At 34.8% G+C, this 21,197-nt stretch overlaps 1 protein-coding gene across 1 annotated transcript in view; it reads left to right on the top strand.

The window, feature by feature from the left end:
- The first annotated feature begins 8,558 nt into the window (after window positions 1-8,558).
- Window positions 8,559-21,197, top strand: part of LOC136843372 (transient receptor potential channel pyrexia-like) — a 13,732-nt gene continuing 1,093 nt past the window's right edge. The window contains exons 1-4 of the mRNA XM_067111718.1: window positions 8,559-8,826; window positions 16,171-16,353; window positions 18,671-18,829; window positions 19,062-21,197. The exon at window positions 19,062-21,197 is cut by the window's right edge and continues 1,093 nt beyond it. Of these exons, the coding sequence (XP_066967819.1) occupies window positions 18,782-18,829; window positions 19,062-21,197 (2,184 nt within the window). The 5' untranslated portion in view covers window positions 8,559-8,826; window positions 16,171-16,353; window positions 18,671-18,781. The remainder of the gene's footprint in view (window positions 8,827-16,170; window positions 16,354-18,670; window positions 18,830-19,061) is intronic.

Genomic DNA, 21,197 nt, shown 5'->3' with positions numbered 1-21,197 from the left:
AATGTATTTGCTTATATTACAGTATCTGGTATTGTAGCATTTTCAGTTTACGCACACACACATATATATACATATATACAGTATGTATATATATAATATATATATATATATATATGTATATATATGTATGTATACATATATATATATATATATATATATATATATATATATATATGATAATCCAGAAGTATGAATTGGATATAAACATTTGTAGCTTCATGATTGTATATAAATATGATAAAAATTTATATATATATATATATATATATATATATATATATATATATATATATATATATATATATATATATATATATGTATAATCATTAGAGCAGCTGACCCCTAGTTGTCTAAGTAGAAAACTACTGTCAAGCGATGCGAATCAAGCCGCCCCCCGCCCAATCCCCGCGTCTCTCCTTCGTCCCATAAGGTTAAGGAGATATATCACTTCCAACTTTTCTGAAGTTTACCACCACTTTTAAAAAGACAAAGGTTGAGAGACGCTAAATTGTCACTCAACTCCTCCAAAACTTAGCTACGGAAATCTTTGAGATGACGCGGGTTGTTCTCCGTCTTGAGTCCTTCGTTTGACCCAAATCATTTTTCTTTTCTTTTTTTTTGTTGCGATCTTTCTTCTTTTGTTTTGTTGGGGTCTTACCTAACTTCCAATGCGTTTATGATTACTATAATTTTGATATTTTCCTTTTCAGTTACACTTAACTTCTTTTGTTTTCCTGTGGGGTCACAGAATTTCCAACTCGTTTATGATTACTGTGATTTTAATATTTTCCCTCTAATTGCATTTTCTTCTTTTGTTTTGTTGAGGTCTGACTTTCAGTGCTTTTATTTTTGCTATAATTTTAATATTTTCCTTTTTAATTGCACTTTTCTTTTGTTTGGTTTTGGGGTTATCTAACTTCGAATACGTTTGTGATTACTATAATTTTAATATTTTCCTTTTAATTACACTTTCTTCTTTTGTGTTGTTGAGGGTTTACCAAAATTCCAATGCGTTTATGATTACTATAATTCTAATATTATCCTTTTGATTAAATTTTTCTGCTTTTGTTTTGCTGTCGTCTTACTTAACCCCGTTACTCAATTCTTTACTATAATTTTAATATTTTTCCTTTACACTGTCCTGTCGAAAATTTTTCCTTTAATTCGATTTTCACAAAAATTCTTCATTATTTTCAGCCAGTCTCTCTGTCTCTCTTTGTTAAAAGCGATAAGAGAGAAAACGTTTTTCATTTCACAGAAATAAATAATAGGTTTTCGTAAGATGTGTAACGCACATACAATCACATTTTTGGCTACTAAACGTAGACATTACAACATGACTGTGAGAGGAATACCGATTAATCTATGCAATAATAATTTTTTACTTTTAACTCGAAATCACATGATGATTTTCCTGATAAATCTTTTATGTATCATCATATATAACAAAAAGAAGAATAAAGATAATGGTCTATTTATTATATATATATATATATATATATATATATATATATATATATATATATATATATATATATATATATATATATATATATATATAAATATTTCTGACTCACACTGGGGCAGAACCCGGTCTCTCAAATAAAAGGCAAGGGCGCATCCAGTTGACCACCTAACTAAAGTCCCTTTAATCATTTCGAAAATCTTATCCGGAGTTTTTTCTTTGCAGTCATCTTTTTTCAGATATTACCGACAATGCTTTTTCATCAGGTACAAATCCTCAAGTTTCCACTTAACCAGAATTTCTCTCTCTCTCTCTCTCTCTCTCTCTCTCTCTCTCTCTTCTCTCTCTCTAAAAAAAAAAAAAAAAAAAAAAAAAACTTTTACTCCTCACTAAAACCAAATATAGTCAAATACCTGTAAATGAACATGACGCTTTCTCGCAACAAGATAATTTGACAAGTATAGCAAGCCCAGCACATCTGGCCCTTCAGATACGCATCACATGCTGCACTCGGAGGACTAAAACTAAATCTTTATATAGTCTTCCCATTTCTTATTTCGGCACAATTTTTTTTTCGGTGCTCTCTGATCAATCTAGATGGATATTATGGGTACCAAACCTAGCTGCTATTCCCGTGGCATATATATACGTAGACGAACAAAATTGCAAAACATTATCCACTTTTACACTTATACAAAAGGCTCATCAGCAGGATGTACAGCCTTCCACGCAAAATGCGCCGTTCGCGCCTATCATGCTTGCACTCTCAGGCTGCTTAGATATTGAAGTTCTTTCTTTCTAGTATGTCTTTTATACAGCCTATCCAAATACGTATATTTCTTCCTCTCATTCTTTCAAATATTTCTGATTTTTATATTCTCGTCAATTCAGTCCACATGACAAAACCATCCTGAAATACTCTGATACATCCCGTCATTTATGCAACCTTTATATATATATATATATATATATATATATATATATATATATATATATATATATATATATATATATATATATATATATATAAATATATAATATATGTGTGTGTATGGATGTGGATGTGCTGAGTATAAAGTGAGAGAATGAGAGAAAGAGAAAGAGGGAGGGAGAGAATAAATCAAAATCCCTCTCAAACCTCTTAAGGACAGTTTTTTTGGAAGCGTTCCTCCTCCCTCTTTGGCATCGCCCTCCTGAAGCTGTTGGCAATAGCCGTTCTATCTTCTTCTTGTTTCCGGGAACGCAACTTGAGTACCTTCTCCTTAGAGGGTCCTTCCGCTGCTGACTCCTTCTTCCTCTTTTTCTTCTGCTTCTTCTTCTATATGAATCCGTGAAGGATCTTACTTTCTTTTAGGAAAAGGGAAGAAAACAGGGGGCCAATAGTAACATTGACTTTTTGGTCGTGTTAGTTTGAAATTTCGTTCATGGTACTCGTCAGTACAGGAGTTTTTTTCTTTTATTAAAAAATAGTTTGTGTGGAACTGATAAGGGAAAGCAAGCGCTCTTCATGTAGAAGAAAGATCAACAATCCTTATTTATTCACAAGATGTGATGATAATAAGAGTTTCTTGTTATCTGGCACATCTCATTTTAATTGTTTTTTTTATTATAGTTCAATAATTACTGGAATGAGCACGAAAAATTCATCAAAATAATAATTTCCGCCCTCTTAAAATACCGAAAGCTTGATGAAACCGCAAAAAGATAAATTCTCTCTCTCTCCTCTGCACAGGAACTAACCATTCTAAGCATAAGCATGATAAAAACCAGTATTCATCCTCAGTAAACAATGTTCTTTGCAACTCTCTTCACCCACCCACCCATACACACACAAAGACACACGATTGTTTTGTATTCACAAATATCAAGCCGCAGATATCGTTTAATATCAACTTGGGAATGACTTACACTTGAAGGGGACCATAACTGATAATTATTGCATCACTTATCAATTAAAATTCCCCCGGTTGTAAATAGTGCAAAGATACTGTAAATTCAATATTTGAAGGAAAACAAAGGAGGGATTAAACAATATTTGTGGCTTATAAAAGATATATTATTATATATATAATATATATATATATATATATAAAAATTCAATATTTTAAACAATATTTGTGGCTTATCAAATATTTAAATATGTATTTATATGTGCTCATTATAATATATATAATAAAAATATATATATATATATATATATATATATATATATATATATATATATATATATATATTATATATATATATATCAAGTGTGTATAGAGATGGGGGTCTTTTTTATACACACACACATATATATGATAATAGATAAGCCATTCATATGGACATATATTTTTATATATATATATGTGTATGTATAAAAAGAATTTTCAGCTATACATTCAATCTGCCGAAGCTTCTCTATGTGTGATATTTCACTCTCTTTCCTTTTTCCTATACTGAACCGATATTTCCACTGAGAAAAAACCATTTGTCTAAAAGCTTCAGTAGATTTGTGTTGCATGTCATCCCTCCTTTTGTTTTCGCTTCCAATTCCACTTTTTTTTATACATTCGCATATTGATACAATAAAAAAATTTTGGTCCATTTATGAATGGCTTATCTATTTCCATCATCAACCTATTTTTCAAATCTCTTGCCTGGTCTCCCATCACCACTTCTTACCAGGCAGCTCCCCCCACCCCCATCTCTCTCTCTACCCACTTGAGTTTGCTGTCTATACTGATAACAATCTTTGTGGAAGAACTATGTTTAGAAAGCAAAAGGCACCTTCTGTAGATAACCCAACAGGTGCACAGAAATAAATGAACATAAAGTTTAATCTAGAAGTAATTTGACGATGACACGAATGAAAAGAGGAATGGGGGATGGGTGATGTAAATGAGTCCCATATAGCACACTTTTCTATCGTATATTTTGTTAACGCCTCATCAGAGCCATTACCAAACATTATTTACCGGAATTATTTACACTAAAGCACTGACCGAATTTTACATTAACTATTTACATATTTTCAGTAAATGAATCCGTGAAAGTAATCCGTGAAAGTATCATGAATCGTTGCTGTTAAACAGATATTTATGTATATTTTTTATTATTGTTCGGCCATTATCATTTGTCAAGCTATAAACTCTTCTCTATTGTTATTTCTTCATGGTAAAGGTAAATATTGTAAATATTTGTCTATATATCCACAACTAAAAATTCGCTTACCTATTATACAGTATACATTGTTGCAAGCGCATGATTGTGGCTTTGAGAGAGAGAGAGAGAGAGAGAGAGAGAGAGAGAGAGAGAGAGAGAGAGAGAGAGATGGATACTCCTCATTTGCATATTCACAGATGGCATCCCTTTCCAAGCAGTCCCCACACCTTAGGCGCATATGAGCCCAAACAACTTTTATCCGGAGACAAAAGATTATCAAAAACTTAGATGAAATGTTTGTTACAAGACATAATTAACGAAAAGAGGACCATTTTGATAACAGACTATTCGTAACATTGTAGTTAAGACCAAGTCTTCGTTCTCTCGGCAAATCTTTTTTATATAAAAAAGTACATTAATGTTTCTCAGGTCCAGGTTGTTGGACGCTTGTGGGTAAACATCCGTCGCCCACCCTCTCCCCCAAAGTACACCAAAGAGCTGGAGAATGAAGAAGAGACGTACGAGAATTGTGCAGGATTGTTTTGCTGCACAAATAAAGGTTTAATGAATCATACGGATTGTTTTTCTCGCTTCCTTCATGCTTGCAAAATTTCATCATGACCTCTTACTTGCGTGCGTGTACATACACATACACACAAACAAGCACACACGTATGTATATATATGTGTGTGTGTGTGTATGTGTGTATGTGTGTGTGTTTGTGAATGATTTATTAGAAAGAGACATTCAATATTACCCCTGATTTGATTATTGGATGCTTCATTTCTTATCGCTATTATATGTTTACTTAGAAGCCTTATTTCTGTAGTGTAGCAGAAGAAACTTCATAAGAAAAGTTGCTTTAAATATGCAGGTCTTCCTAGTTAAATTTAGTTAGAAGTTATTCATTCTTTTATCATTTTTTCCAGTAATATATTAGAAGTTGTATAAATGAACTAAGAACCTTCAGGTATCCTGCTGCGTCAACTTTGAGATTGTAAGGTGAATGTATATCCTTAATTCTTATTAGATGCCTCTTAACAGAAGCAGAGATCTAGCGAATGTCAACCCCCCAGGAACTGCTGAAGGTTATATACAAAAACACGACTAAATTTCGTGGTTACAAGAAACATCAAAGATCAAAAATTTACCCCCGTTAAGTTTACCACAACCTTGAAGTGGGCAAAGGCACCCCAGTGGAACACCAGGATAAATTTCAGGAGGTTTGGGATGGGAGTAGATGACTAGCAGAAGCGCAGACTGAAGATAAGCAAGAAAGGTGGGCTTGGCTAAGGGGACAGAGAGGAAAGTTGACTTAATGGAGTTTTCAGATATTGCCAGAATAATCCTCTCCTAATTCAGAAGTAACCTGTTCCAAAGCGCAAATAGCATTAGTAAACAAGTAAAAAATTGTGCCAAAGTGTCCTCGGCGCAATCGAGTTTTCTGTACAGCGTATAATCAAGGCCGCCGGAAATAGATCTGTACTTCGGTGGGGTCGGTATAAATGCTGTACGAGCCGCGGCCCATGAAACTTTAACCACGGCCCGGTGGTGGCCTGCCCTGTATCGTTGCCGGACGCACGATTATGGCTAACTTTAATCTAAAATAGAATAAAAACTACTGAGGCTAGAGGGCTGTAATTTGCTGTCTGATGATTGGAGGTTGGATGATCAACATACCAATTTGCAGCCCTCTAGCCTCAGTAGGTTTTAAGATCTAAGGGCGGAAAGAAAAAGTGCGGACGGACAGACAAAGCCATCTCAATCGTTTTCTTTTACAGAAAACTTAAATTGTTTCAAAACAGGTAAATCGTTGTTCAGAGGTCAGACACTATAAATTAAACTGTTGTCGTCATTACCCCAGGTCCCTTACCGGCAAAATAATGGCCTAAGTCAGTTAGCGATGAATGGTAGCAGTATAATTAAGGTGCAGAATGATATGCAGCACTGTTGAGGAAGATCAGAGGACCTTTGATTCTTGTCAATTTAATTTTTTTTTTCCTCAGATATGTGCATCCTTTTCATTACATCACCAATCTTAAGTCTACGAGATAGACACCTGTCTCTCTCTCTCTCCACTTCTTTTCTACTTGTTTTGTTTCTTTCTATAAGGGAACCCGTTTTCCATTTGAGTTGGGTTTCGTTCAAACTTCTCTCTCTCTCTCTCTTTACTTCTTTTCCACTTCTCTCCCTTCTTTCTATAAGGGAAAACGTTTTTTCACATAGGCTGGGTTTCCATTCTCTCTCTCTCTCTCTCTACGTCTTTTCTACCTATCTTGTTACTTGCTATAAGGGAACCCGTTTTCCATAAGAGTTGGGTTTCGTTCAAAGCTCTCTCTCTCTCTCTTTACTTCTTTTCTACTTCTCTCGTTTCTTTCCATAAAGAAAAACGTTTTTCCACATAGGTTGGGTTTCCTCTCTCTCTCTCTCTCTACTTCTTTCCTACTTGTCTTATTTCTTTCTATAAGGGAAGCCGTTTTCCATATGAGTTGGGTTTCGTTCAAACCTCTCTCTCTCTCTCCCTTTACTTCTTTTCTACTTCTCTCGTTTCTTTCCATAAGGGAAAACGTTTTTCCCCAAAGGATGGGTTTTCGTTCTCTCTCTCTACTTCTTTTCCACTTCTCTCCCTTCTTTCCATAAGGGAAAACGTTTTTCCACATAGGTTGGATTTCCATTCTCTCTCTCCTTTTCTACTTCTCTCCTTTCTTTCTATAAGGGAAAACGTTTTTCCACATAGGCTGGGTTTCCTCTCTCTCTCTCTCTCAGGAAGACTTGGTTCATAAGCATTGAATGTTCAAAGAAAGGGCATGGCTTACATTATTCGAAAATTTCAGCTCAAGTGACGGGGTTTCCTTTGTATGTGTTTACTTATTATATTAAGAACAAAAAAAAAATTTAATTCCGCAAACCCCCGCAAAGACATTGCGATCTGATTTCTGTCTATACGGTCCCTTCTCAAAATTTACATTCCTATCTCTCTCAAAATCTGATACCGCACACAATCCTGCTAACTTCCAGGAAAAGCAAATGAATAAAAAAAAAGACTTTCACAAATAAACATATATATATATATATACACATACACACACACACATACATATATATATATATATATATATATATATATATATATATATATATATATATATATATATATATATATATATATATATATATATATATATATATATATATATATATATAATATAAAGGCAATGTTATGAAGGAAAAAAGGCATTGCCTTTATTTATATATTCATCACGTTCCATATTTTCGTGATTCAGTTATACATACATACATACATAATATATATATATACATATATACATATATATATATATATATATATTATTATATATATATATATATATATATATATATATATATATATATATATATATATATATATATATATATATATATATATATATATATATATATATCCTAAAGCGAGAGTTATAAGCGCATTTGTCTTTTAATAGTGATGCACTTAAGGGCTCATCGGTAAAGGTAATTTAGGACCCAGCATCTTAAAGCAGTTTCTTTTCATATATAAATGAGAGTTGTGGTCTTGGTAACTGTAGATACCTATCTTCCCTAAATGCAACTTCTAAGCTCAAAAATCTTGAGAAGGAACGCAATGATATAGCGCGCGACTGATTTAGAAAGATGAAGGTAATTGATGTGTTCGAACTATGTTGCGACAGAAAGAGATTTACCCTTAGGAATGCAAGGACAACGTATCCTACACAGCAGTGTAAACAATGCCCTTCACTTATGACTCGAATCTCTGGGGCCAGGACGCCAAAGTTTCAGCCCGCGAAAGGAAGCCACCTTGGGGGTCTCTGGGACAGACTGGTTTAGCACTGAGGGAAGAGGGAAAGTCTGGAATACAAAGTCTGAAGAAGACACATGGCGTCTCAGCTGCGTTCGTACCTTAAGGATGAGTGCAGTGGCAGAGACGCAAACAGATTGTCTACTTTCCTCGCGATGGAAGCACAGAGATTGGCGCAGTGACAGAGGGAAAGTTAGCTTCGCATTTCGCCAGTGAAAGTCAACATGATTGTCGGATTTCTTCTTCGACAAAATTGAGAGTTTTGGCTGAGCGTTAAACAGTTATTTAGTGAATCTCTTGCTGTGACGAGAAGGTGAAGAGCAAAGGTGACTGTGAACAATGAAGAAAAAATCGTCGTACGCATTGTGGAAATTGCAAACTGGTAAGTATTTCACATCTCCTAACTACCAAGTCGCCGTGTTGATTTTGCAATTATATGCCACTTTGTACAAACTTCCCTAGTCCCTCTCCCTTTAAAGAATAAAACACGATGGGGTTTATGAAATAGGTTCCTGGGAAACAGACAATTATTCAAAGTCCATTCTAAAGAGATTTAGGTTCATGTTAAGACCATTTACATTTTGGAAGTAGTCTGGATCCAGGACATCTTAGGGTATTTAATATAAATAACCTCTCTGTTAAACAAATAGTGAAAGAAGACGCACTTTGTTATCCTGGCTCAGCCGAACCTGGGCACATATCCATCAGTTTTCCCCGAAGCATCTATGACAAGTGGCTCGTCCAGGATAAATAAGGATTTGATTGTGATCTGTGCATTATCATCATCAGCCTCAGTCGCCAAGTGATAGTAAACCCATCCTGTCTTTCTACTCACCTCCGGTTTCCCGTCTTATAGTTCTCATCCAACTTGCTTTTCCTTCTGCTCTGGTTGCCGGCTACCCAGGAACCAGAGCCGGTACGGTAGACTGCCAGCTTAATCCAAGAGAGACATCTACGTTGACTAAATTCATAATCAAACAAGCTCTGGGCAGAGCCATTTTTTTTCCACGCATACTAGTAAAATAATATTTTTCTTTGGAAACCCTGTACTTCTAACAATCAAATGCCTGTCCAAAAACATTTTTAGATGACTTTCTCTATTCTCTTATACTCTAGGAACTCTATAATCTACCCACTACAGTATCTCTTTCTCTGTCCTGTACTTTACAGAACACTATCGCAATATCTGTCGCCCTCATTGTTTTTTCCAAGACTGACCCATACAGAGTCATTATCCCTACCTTTCCTTCTCCAGCACTCAATCTTACTCATACAATTCTCGAAGTAAACATTTGTACGCTTCCATCCAGTCACAAAGGATCCCGAGATACCGCGAACATTACGCCTTACATCTCTTCACTTTTGCCTAGTCATTCTTGCACACATTACCTACTTTGTGTCATTCAAACAGGTTACTCTTCTTCAACAAATTAGCTGTAGTGCATTTTTTGGCAGAATTCTTATATGCGCCGTTCACTCAATAAACACGAATTCTGAGAAAACTTTCATATGGAGTGTTAAAAGGCTAATGAAGATTTTTTTTATGGTGCTACCATTTCGATGCGTCGACAGTACACCTGACCTCTTACAACCTCTCTTTTTCCCTCATCTTTTACTAGTCATTTTTTCGTTGTTTGATTAAAATTTATTTAAACGCGTACCATGCTCAGACACCTTCCAATTATATATATATATATATATATATATATATATATATATATATATATATATATATATATATATATATATATATATATATATATATATATATATATATATATATATATATATATATATATATATATATATATATATATATATATATATATATATATATATAGTGTATATATACATATATATATATATATATATATATATATATATATATATATATATATATATATATATATATATATATATATATATATATATTGACATTGTTTTTAGCTGGGGTCTTGTTAGATCAATGAGGTATACTAAGGATATTTTGCAACTTGCCTTAGGTAACACAAAAATCTGGACTCCGGCTTTGAGGACAGTTAAAAATATATACATCAAAATACAGCTGAAGGCCTACTTCAAGAAGGGAGTGATTAGGTAAACTCTAGAGTTTAACTTAATTAATTATATTTACAAAAGGAAACATATGAGAAGAATATTAGCGTAATTCTGGGGACAGGCAAACACAGTCCAGTGACACAAGATCAAAGAGCAAATGAGTGGGGATTTGCTTGACGGAACACAGTGGGATGCCCGCTTCAAAGGACATTGCAAATGATGCAGTGGGGGCCACTAGGCACACAAGATGATGCACAGATCCACAGCTGACTAACTCCTAACCTGTAATCGAAGCACATATGGTTACTCAACCGAAAATAGTTCTGTAATGAAGGAATCGAGGAATTGCATAGAAGATGCCTAGAATGAACTCGATTCCAATAGCTTGAATATTTTACGATTACATTACATTTCATGTCAATGCTTTGCGAATTAAACAGCACAAATATGAAAAACAATACAGGTCTCACTGTAGGTCTATCACACTATGAAAAGAAAAGTAGAAAAATAATTGGAGATGAATAGAGACGTGACTGATGGAAATCACCTGAAATCCAGTACTTTATCTTAATAAGGAGATGAAGTTCCTCGGGCAAGTGAATAATTTCACAGCAAAATTATACTCTGGTTACTGCCAGCCACATGTTAGAATTAGGCAGCTTAATGGAGCAAGGGACAGGACATCCATCCTGGATCAGCTTCCGAGCAAATTTGAGAGTGAGCATGTCCTTCCAGGACCATTTTTAATTTCCTGGAATCACGTTTTTTCTCCTCATAGGTGACGTTGGGATCGTCCTGCCCACATGGTAAATGCAGGCAGCATGGCTGAAGTTTCAAGATGGCAGAACACGCATGTTCAATCTGCCAATCTGACCTGCCTCAGGCGACAATTAGCTCTGATTGGGTCTGCACCTGGAATTTAAGGAATTTCAGCAGTTCCCACAAACAAAAGAAGATTAAAGTGGTTTCCCCCAAAAGGCAGGGGTGAGAGAGAAGTTTTTAGAGGCGAATTTGCCTACAATGAATCATACTAAAATAAATGAAATAGATGCATTATTACTTATTTCATTTGACTTATTGACTGGTGAGATGGCGTCTGAGAGGATACTCTTGACAATATAATATATATATATATATATATATATATATATATATATATATATATATATATATATATATATATATATATATATATATATATATGCTTAAAAATCACAGTAGATGCACGTGACTTCAGTGTATAAGCAGAATCCCACAGGAAAAGACAGGCAGAAGTTCAGTACCTCTTTTTCCTGTGGATTTGCTTATATATATATATATATATATATATATATATATATATATATATATATATATATATACTTAAACTTGGGAAACCACTTTCTATGCAAACCCAAACCAGCAAACTGCCCTGTAAATTAAATGAAGTATTTTTATACTGATAACTAACTGAGGGAGGACATGAGAAAGTCAATCCCAATGTAAATTTCTCTCCATGCTGCAATTTTTGGCACATCTGTTTATCTTTTCTACGACCTGATGACTGCTTGAAATACCTCATTTCAGATAAAAGGCAAATGGAGAGGGAGCCTGCCGAAATCCACCAGAAAGGTTGAGTTCCCCATAAAAGCTGGCGAACATGGGTTGCCAGAGGTCACAAGGACTTGGAAGGTCTTGACATAGAAAATGGAGAATCGTGACACGTGACTGAGTCGCCATCTTGCAATCCCAGCGTCCTCTGCATAGAGCAAGAAATTAAGCCTCTAAGGTCATAAAAGGCCAGAGACAGCTGGCCTCGACCTCAGAACTCTACCGGTAGCAGACCAACACACATCCCCTTGCATGCTCCTTATTGAGCTGAAACCCACGTGGCCATCTTTCGGCCACCCAGTCACATTAACCTGCATTCCCATTGAACTCATCCCTGGTGAAATTTGATGAGGCTCTCCACCTCTCCATTATAAGGCAACGTCCTGATTCGAGATTCTTTCAAACAGTCACGTATCTTTAATCTTTCACTGCACTTTCATTTTGTTTTCTGAAGAGCGAGCTATCACAAAGATGACTCACTTAGCTCGGTGTGAATTTTAATGCAAGCATATTGTAACAGAATCAAGTTATCTTGGCACCATATGTGCAACCCTCAATTAGCCCGAAATCGTTATAATTATCCTTGTGCAACTGCTGACATTATCTAATTGCAGACAGTATTCCTAGCTGTGGAAAGAACTGCTTGTCTTCTGCTTCTTGCCGTGGCCTTGCCACTGAAATCAATTCTTCAGTATGCCTTTCAAGAGGATTATTCATAGATTCTTCAATATTTGAACAAGTGCTGTAATATCTAACAACGTGGCAGACCCCTGTTGTGCCTGTCCATCATTCCCTAGTCTTCTGATTGACGTGTTTAATTGTATATATTTTCCATTTAAAGTAAACCTAAGTGTTTATTTGCAACAGTTCCTTGTTGAAGTACGGCCTTCAGCCCAACTGTTTTTCTATTTAAGTTCCTACCTGACCTAGCAATTGCGGTCAGAATCTCAAGGTGTATTAGTAAGCCCCCTGTTCTCCAGCAAGACGGCCGGATTGTACCCCTGAACAAGGACGAGATATACTTGTCAGGCATTACTATTAGGTCATGTGCAATTGTGCTTCTATTTCCCTCTTGAGTAATAAATTAGCTAACTGGTACCTAAACCAATATGATGGGTCAAAGCTAGCTAGGAAAAGACCAAGGACCTAGCAATCATCCCTTAATACTTGCGCACTTACTATAAGTGTGTATATGTATATGTGTATATGTATATATATGTATATATATATATATATATATATATATATATATATATATATATATATATATATATATATATATATGTATCAAATCAGACAGTAGATGACAGTGTTGAATGACTTTCTAACGTAGCCTTAAACGATCCTGGAAAGGGGTTTCTTGAGTCATTTCCCATTTCAGATTACATAATTTCTCGTATTATGTTACAGGTATAAAATCCAATACCCACACATTTATATATATATATATATATATATATATATATATATATATATATAAATGTATATATAAATGTATATATATATATATATATATATATATATATATATATATATATATATATATATATATATAATATATATATAAATATATTAATTCTAATAGCCACAATGCCCTCTTAACTTCTCGTATTCTTCGCGCTTTTTTGGATATGCTTGCAACTACGAAGCCGAAAATATCCAGACGGAAGAAATTGAAGAGCCTGTGAATGGCGGTCGCGAGAATCAAACCTGCATTACCATATTCACAAGGCCGGCAACGTGACCTCCTTGTGAATATGGTAATGCAGGTTCGATTCTCGCGACCGCCATTCACAGGCTCTTCAATTTCTTCCGTCTGGATATTTTTCGGCTTCGTAGTTACAAGCATATCCAAAAAGCGCGAAGAATTCGAGAAGTTAAGAGGGCATTGTAGCTATTAGAATTACATATGTGTCCGGTAAAAGTGACCAGTAGATTCTACATACACACACACATATATATATATATATATATATATATATATATATATATATATATATATATATATATATATATATATATATATATATATATATATATATATATATATATATATATATATATATATATATATATATATATATATATATATATATATATATATATATATAGTATATATTATATACACACGCACACATATATAGCTTTGACCCATCATATTGGTTTAAGTACCAGTTAGCTAATTTATTACTCAAGAGGGAAACAGAAGCACAATTGCACAGGACCTAATAGTAATGCCTGACAAGTATATCTCGTCTGGATATCTATTTCCAAACAGAGGTTGGTACAAATTTACAGCTGTAAATTGAACCATGGAATCAGCAAAGGTCATCTGTAAGTGGCAGTGAAAGTGATAGATTTGGTCTGATAACTTCTTACATGAATTTGCAAGATTTTTATGGGAGTCATTAGTACAATATTAATTACTATATTTAGTTTTATGGGAAAATGAGCGCTTATTCTATTCAGATTACGAATATATAAGAGACCCACATCAAGTCATCTATGAGGAAAGGACCAGTCCATGCAAGGTAGAAACTAAGCAAAGTTTCAATGTATATGATGTGACGTAGAAATTTATTTCTGTCTCAGAGATTAATATGTTTGCTTTTTCCCATGAAAAAAGTAATAATGATACTAAATGATAAAAGTAGTAGTGGCCTTCATAGTAGCTAAACTTATTGCGGTATTAGTAACAATTTAGTCAGTAAAGGTTTGTGATGCCAGGATGTTAGCAATAGCAGCCGTAAATGCATGGAATCAGTCTTCATACAAATATTTCTGAGTTCTCTTCATTTCATTCCCCTTAATTATATGACTGTGAGTGTTACATCTGTAATAATGCTTCATAAGGAAACAACACTGACCAGGAAGAGATAATAATTCGAACCACCCATTTGCGGATTTGAACCGCTGACCCGTGATTTACCATGCTTATATAATATCCACTGATTCATGGAAGGGAACCTTTTCAAATCCCCCTGAAGGATTTTTTCCTTATCATCTCTAATAATCTGGACAAATACTTTACTGTGTCAAACAATCAGTGTTAAATACTTTAATAGGGCTAGTTAACTACTGACCAATGCTTCAAAGCAGGAACTATTTCTTTCTGTAAAGTGTTACAGAAAGAACTATTTGCCTGACGATACTTGAATAGCTTAACCTGAAACTTTGCTGACAATACTTGAATAGCTTAACCTGAAACTTTGCTGACAATACTTGAATAGCTTAACCTGAAACTTTGCTACAATACTTGAATAGCTTAACCTGAAACTTTGCTGACAATACTTGAATAACTTAACCTGAAACTTTGCCGACAATACCTGAATAGCTTTACGTGAAACTTTGCTGACAATACTTGAATGGCTTAACCTGAAACTTTGCTGACAATACTTGAATAGCTTAACCTGAAACTTTGCTGACAATACTTGAATGGCTTAACCTGAAACTTTGCTGACAATACTTGAATAGCTTAACCTGAAACTTTGCTGACAATACTTGAATGGCTTAACGTGAAGCTTTGCTGACAATACTTGAATAGTTTAACCTGAAACTTTGCTGACAATACTTGAATAGCTTAACCTGAAACTTTGCTGACAATACTTGAATGGCTTAACCTGAAACTTTGCTGACAATACTTGAATAGCTTGACCTGAAACTTTGCTGACAATACTTGAATGGCTTAACCTGAAACTTTGCTGACAATACTTGAATAATTTAACCTGAAACTTTGCTGACAATACTTGAATAGCTTAACCTGACACTTTGCTGACAATACTTGAATAGCTTAACCTGAAACTTTGCTGACAATACTTGAATAGCTTAACCTGAAACTTTGCTGACAATACTTGAATGGCTTAACCTGAAACTTTGCTGACAATACTTGAATGGCTTAACCTGAAACTTTGCTGATAATACTTGAATAGCTTAACCTGAAACTTTGCTGACAATACTTGAATGGCTTAACCTGAAACTTTGCTGACAATACTTGGATAGCTTAACCTGGAACTTTGCGAAACGTTCAAACTGTAATACTCACTTTCAGATGAATAACTGATAAACTCAATCTTCGCAGACACAGAATCCGCGCAGCTCCAAGAACGCAGGGGAATGAGTGACCAGGTGCACTACGAGAACGAGGGTTTTGTAGAGATGGAAGACGACTCCTTCGCAGGTTCGACGGAGGGTCAATTGAACACCAGCGAGCCGAGTGGGGTTCCTGGGCTGAATTCGCAAACATCTGTCTCTCCTCTTCTCTGTGAGTTCGAAAATAATGATTTGCTAAGTACATGAATATCCTGATTCATACATTTGAAGTGTGATGGGAAAACAGACAGATAGGTAGGCACATACATGCATACATATTATATATATACTGCATATGCAAGTATATTATACATACACACACACACATATATATATACATACACACACACAGATACATAGGAAGTGACATGGTTTGAAGAATTTGTAGACTTACGTCTGATGTGCCTTCTGTGTGATTGAATGAAATTGCTGATGCCTCCGAGGTTTTGTTACGCTATATGTCCGTTACGTCACTAATTCTACAGCAGTGGTTCAACGATAATTTTGATTGATATCATGCTGATATTGCTACAAACAATACTGATATTATTATTATTATTATTATTATTATTATTATTATTATTATTATTATTATTATTATTATTATTAAAGGGTATGGGACTGCAAACACCATGGCCCCGGCCATTTGGGAACTTTCACACCATACAAAGCAACTAAGAATGAAACGGTGCTTGAATTTGGTCTATATATGCTCATGGGGGTTGATGGCAATATAAAATGCTTTCCTAACGCAAATGCAATCAGTAAAGCTAATTGAAAACTACTACAGTGCTACTCTTAACTGACCCCAAACAAATCACTGACTCACGAACAACAAAAAAGACATGGTTATTTTAAAGCTTGGTCATAAAATTATAAATACAAATGCAATATAACGATATATGTATCCAAGGATAACTTCCCAAGAAGTATATATATCTTCAGCAACAAGATAATAAAAAAAAGATACAGAACTAAAATCTAATGAATCGTTTCCTGTAACACAGAGAATTAAAAAAAAGAGTGAAAGTATTTTTATATTTTTTCACATAATCCATGTACCTGCAGACATACACGATCAGGCAGGAGAGACAGGCATACGAACTGAACACGAAAAAAAATCCTCAGCAGGGAAAATAATAAATCATTCCAAAATCAACCATCTTCAATTTAATCAGTTTCCATCTCAGTTTTACGACAAACATCATTTTGTGACAGCCATTCAGCACTTTGGCGCTAAAGCCTTTGCTAAAGTCATTATTTCCCAACGTTTGTTGATTTAAAAAGCCATCATCTTCTAACAGTCATTAACTGAAAAAGCATCATTTTCTAACAGCTATCAATTTAAAAACCCATCATTTTCTAACAGTTATTAATTGAAAAAGCATCATTGTCTAACAGCTGTTGATTTAAAAAGCCACCATTTTCTAACAGTTGTTAATTCAAAGAGCCATCATTTTGTAACAGCTGTTAATTTAAAAGCATCATTTTCTAACAACTGTTACTATAAAGCGCCATCATTTTCTACCAGCTATTAATTTAAATAGCCATCAATTTATACATTCTGTTTATCTAAGATATCGTCATTTTCCAACGGCTGTTAATTTAAAAAAAAATCATTTTCTAACAGCTGCTAATTTAAAAAACATAATTTTCTAACAACTGTTAACATATTGAGCCATCATTTTCTACCAGCTATTAATTTAAATAGCCATCACTTTATAAATTCCGTTAATTTAAGGTATCATTATTTTCCAACAGCTGTTAATTTAAGAAACATCGTTTTCTAACAGCTGCTAACTTAAAAAACATTTTTCTAACAACTGTTAACATAAAGTGCCATCATTTTCTACCAGCTATTAATTTAAATAGCCATCATTTTATAAATTCTGTTAATTTAAAATATCGTCATTTCCCAACAGCTGTTTATTTAAAAAACATCATTTTCTAACAGCTGTCAATTTAAAATGTCGTCCTTTTCAAATAGCTGGTAATTTAAAAAGCCACCATTTTCTAACAGCTATTAATTCAAACAGCCATAATTTTCTAACGACTATTAATTTAAAGAACCATCATTTTATAAGAACTGTTAATTGATAAAGCATCATTACTTCACAGCTGTTAATTTAAAAAAGCCATCATTTTGTAACAGCTGTTGAATGAAAAAGTATCATTTTCTAGCAGTTGTTCAGTTTAGAAAGCCATCATTTTCATACAGCTGCTAATTTAAAAAGACATCATTTTCTAACAGCCGTAAATTTAAAAAGCTATCATTTTCTGACAGCTGTTAATTTAAAAAGCCATTTTTCTAACAGGTGTTAATGAAAAAACTCATAATTTTTTGACAGATGTTACTTTATAGAAATATGATTTTCTAACAGCCATTAATTTAAAAAGCCACCATTCTCTACTGTGACAGCTGTTAATTCAAAAAGCAGTCCTCCAGACATTATTTCCCACCAAACAATTCCGCACTTTTATTCAACCAGGCAATTCACTCCGGTAACATCGAAGAAGTGGAGAGAACTCTGGATCAGAATCCGGAGTTCATAAACAACACAGGTTATGGCGGGCTGACGCCTTTGCACTCGGCATGCCATATGCAGCAGCTGGATATTCTCAAGTGTCTTATTGCTCGAGGAGCAAAGGTTAGTATTCACGAATTTGACTAAACTAGGAGATTCATTACACAAGAAAACTTATGATATAAAATGTATACTAGAGTTACAACACCTTTGTGCACCTTTGCCTTTCATCACGTCATTACTCTCACTCACTGCAACTAGAGTCTACATTATTTGTCTTTAGATATAAATGTCTTTATGTAAAACTAAATCAGTATTTTCCTTCCTCCATGTAATTCTGTCATACTTATTCCAGATAAATGATCACGATAGCCTGGGAAATTCTCCCCTTCATGTTGCTGTGAAGGAGATATGGCATGATGGTGTGAGAGAACTTCTCCAAAGAGGAGCCTCTCCTAATGAGATGAGCCAGCCTCCACACAACATCAGTGGCATGACAAGAGAAACTCCCCTTCATACAGCTGTTAAAGTGGGTGACAAGATATCAACTTCCCTGTTATTGAAATATCAGCCAGATCTGAACATTCGAGATGGGAGCAACCAAACTGTTTTTCATTTGGCTGCTTCCAAAAGGAATCTCTTGATTCTTAAAGAGCTTCTGACAGATGTAAATCTTCTAGCATACATGAAAAAACTGGATAAAGATGGACATAGCATATACCATGCAGTTCTTCCAAAAACCTCTGATACTCATAACGAACGGCAGACATTAAAGATGATACAGTGCATTTATACATTTCACAAGAATCTTGATCAGGCCAATATACTTGGAGAAACGCCTTTAATCAGAGCCTGCCATCTAGGTCTTTCTAATGTCGTCAAATTCTTTATTGATAATGGGGCGGATCCAACTCATGTCACTCAACAAAGGCAGTCAGCAATACACATGGCCTGCATTTCTGGAAATTCTGGAACTCTTCAGCATTTGCTTAACACTGGACGCGTTGGCCATCTAGTTTCCTCCATAGATAACTATGGCAATCATCCTTTTTACTATGCCACAGAAAATTCTTCACTGGAGTGTTGCAAACTCCTTCTTGGAAATGGTGAGCGATTGGCAAATGTTTACAGAGGCGAGGTTTCTAACTGTAAGCTAGTCATAAAATATTTGCCATCTGCTATGCAACTTTTTCGAGATCTTTTCAACTCCAGTATTAAGCTGTCCAATAAGCCTAAACACCATCCAGATTACAGTATCTCTTTTGACTACTCATGTCTTATGACTTCGGAAAAAGCTAAGGTCCAATGCTCAATCATCTCTGAAATGGCTGGCACCCCACTGGAGACACTTATAAAACATCCGCTGATCGAAAGCTTCTTATATATCAAATGGTGTCGCATAAGGGGAGTATTTTACTTGAAGGTGTTTCAGTATTTCATATACCTTATGATTCACACCGTCTTTATAATGATGACATTTGGCCCCGAGGCAAAAGACTGGTCGGATGATGAATTTTCTTTGATGATGTTCAGAATATTTCATGCCATTTTCTTCGTTATTATAGCTTTGCCAGAGACTGTGGTGACTCTAGCCAATTTAAAGAAGAATTTGGCTCACTGGGAGACCTATATTAAAGTTGCAGCTTTGACAAGTTCTGTTGTTGTTGTGTGTACAGTGTCTGATAAAATTGTTGATGATGTTACCCAGAACAAAGAGGACGCAAGGTTATTTCCAAAGCGAATGTTTGCCAGTTTGTCTATTGTCCTTGGCTGGATAGAACTCATGATGCTCTTCGGACGTTTCCCTACCTTAGGCGCATACATTCTGATGGTCACTAAAGTAGGCAAATCCATTTTCAAGTTCTTATTTGCATTTCTGAGTGTCCTCATTGGATTTACTCTTAGCTTTCATGTCCTTTTTCAAAGGCTTCCTATATTTGCAGATTTTAACCTTAGCTTCGTGAAGGTTCTCATGATGTTGAAAGGTGAAATATCCTATAGTCAGTTTGTTGACCAAGAAGGATCACCTTTCCACCTCTATCCTCAGGTCCTAATGAGTGTTTTTCTTTTCTTAATAACCATAATCATGTCTAACGTCTTGGTTGGCCTAGCTGTAAAAGGTGTTCCCGACCTGAAGAGACACGGGAAAATTAAAAGGTTAATCAAACAATCATCATATCTTGTAGCATTTGAGAGACTTCTTGCTTCCACTTACAAGATCAAGATCTTCCCACGACGACTGCAGTTGCTATTATCCTCTCGTTTGACTATTGATTCTGTCATTACTATTTTTCCAAATAAGGAGTTTAGAAAACATAAGTACATGAGGACATTACCAGAGGAGAACATTTCAGAAGCTATTACCCTAGGCAGTTGCGAAGAACCTGAAGATTACCCTGAGGAAGAAGATGACAATGTTGTTGAACAGTTAAAATCTTTCCAGATAAAATACTCAAGCGACCGCAGAACTCAAAGTAACAAGATTAACGAT

Source organism: Macrobrachium rosenbergii, chromosome 11 (assembly GCF_040412425.1).
Source record: "Macrobrachium rosenbergii isolate ZJJX-2024 chromosome 11, ASM4041242v1, whole genome shotgun sequence".
NCBI classification, from domain to species: Eukaryota; Metazoa; Arthropoda; class Malacostraca; order Decapoda; family Palaemonidae; genus Macrobrachium; species Macrobrachium rosenbergii.
This window is presented reverse-complemented; position numbering and strand designations above follow the sequence as displayed.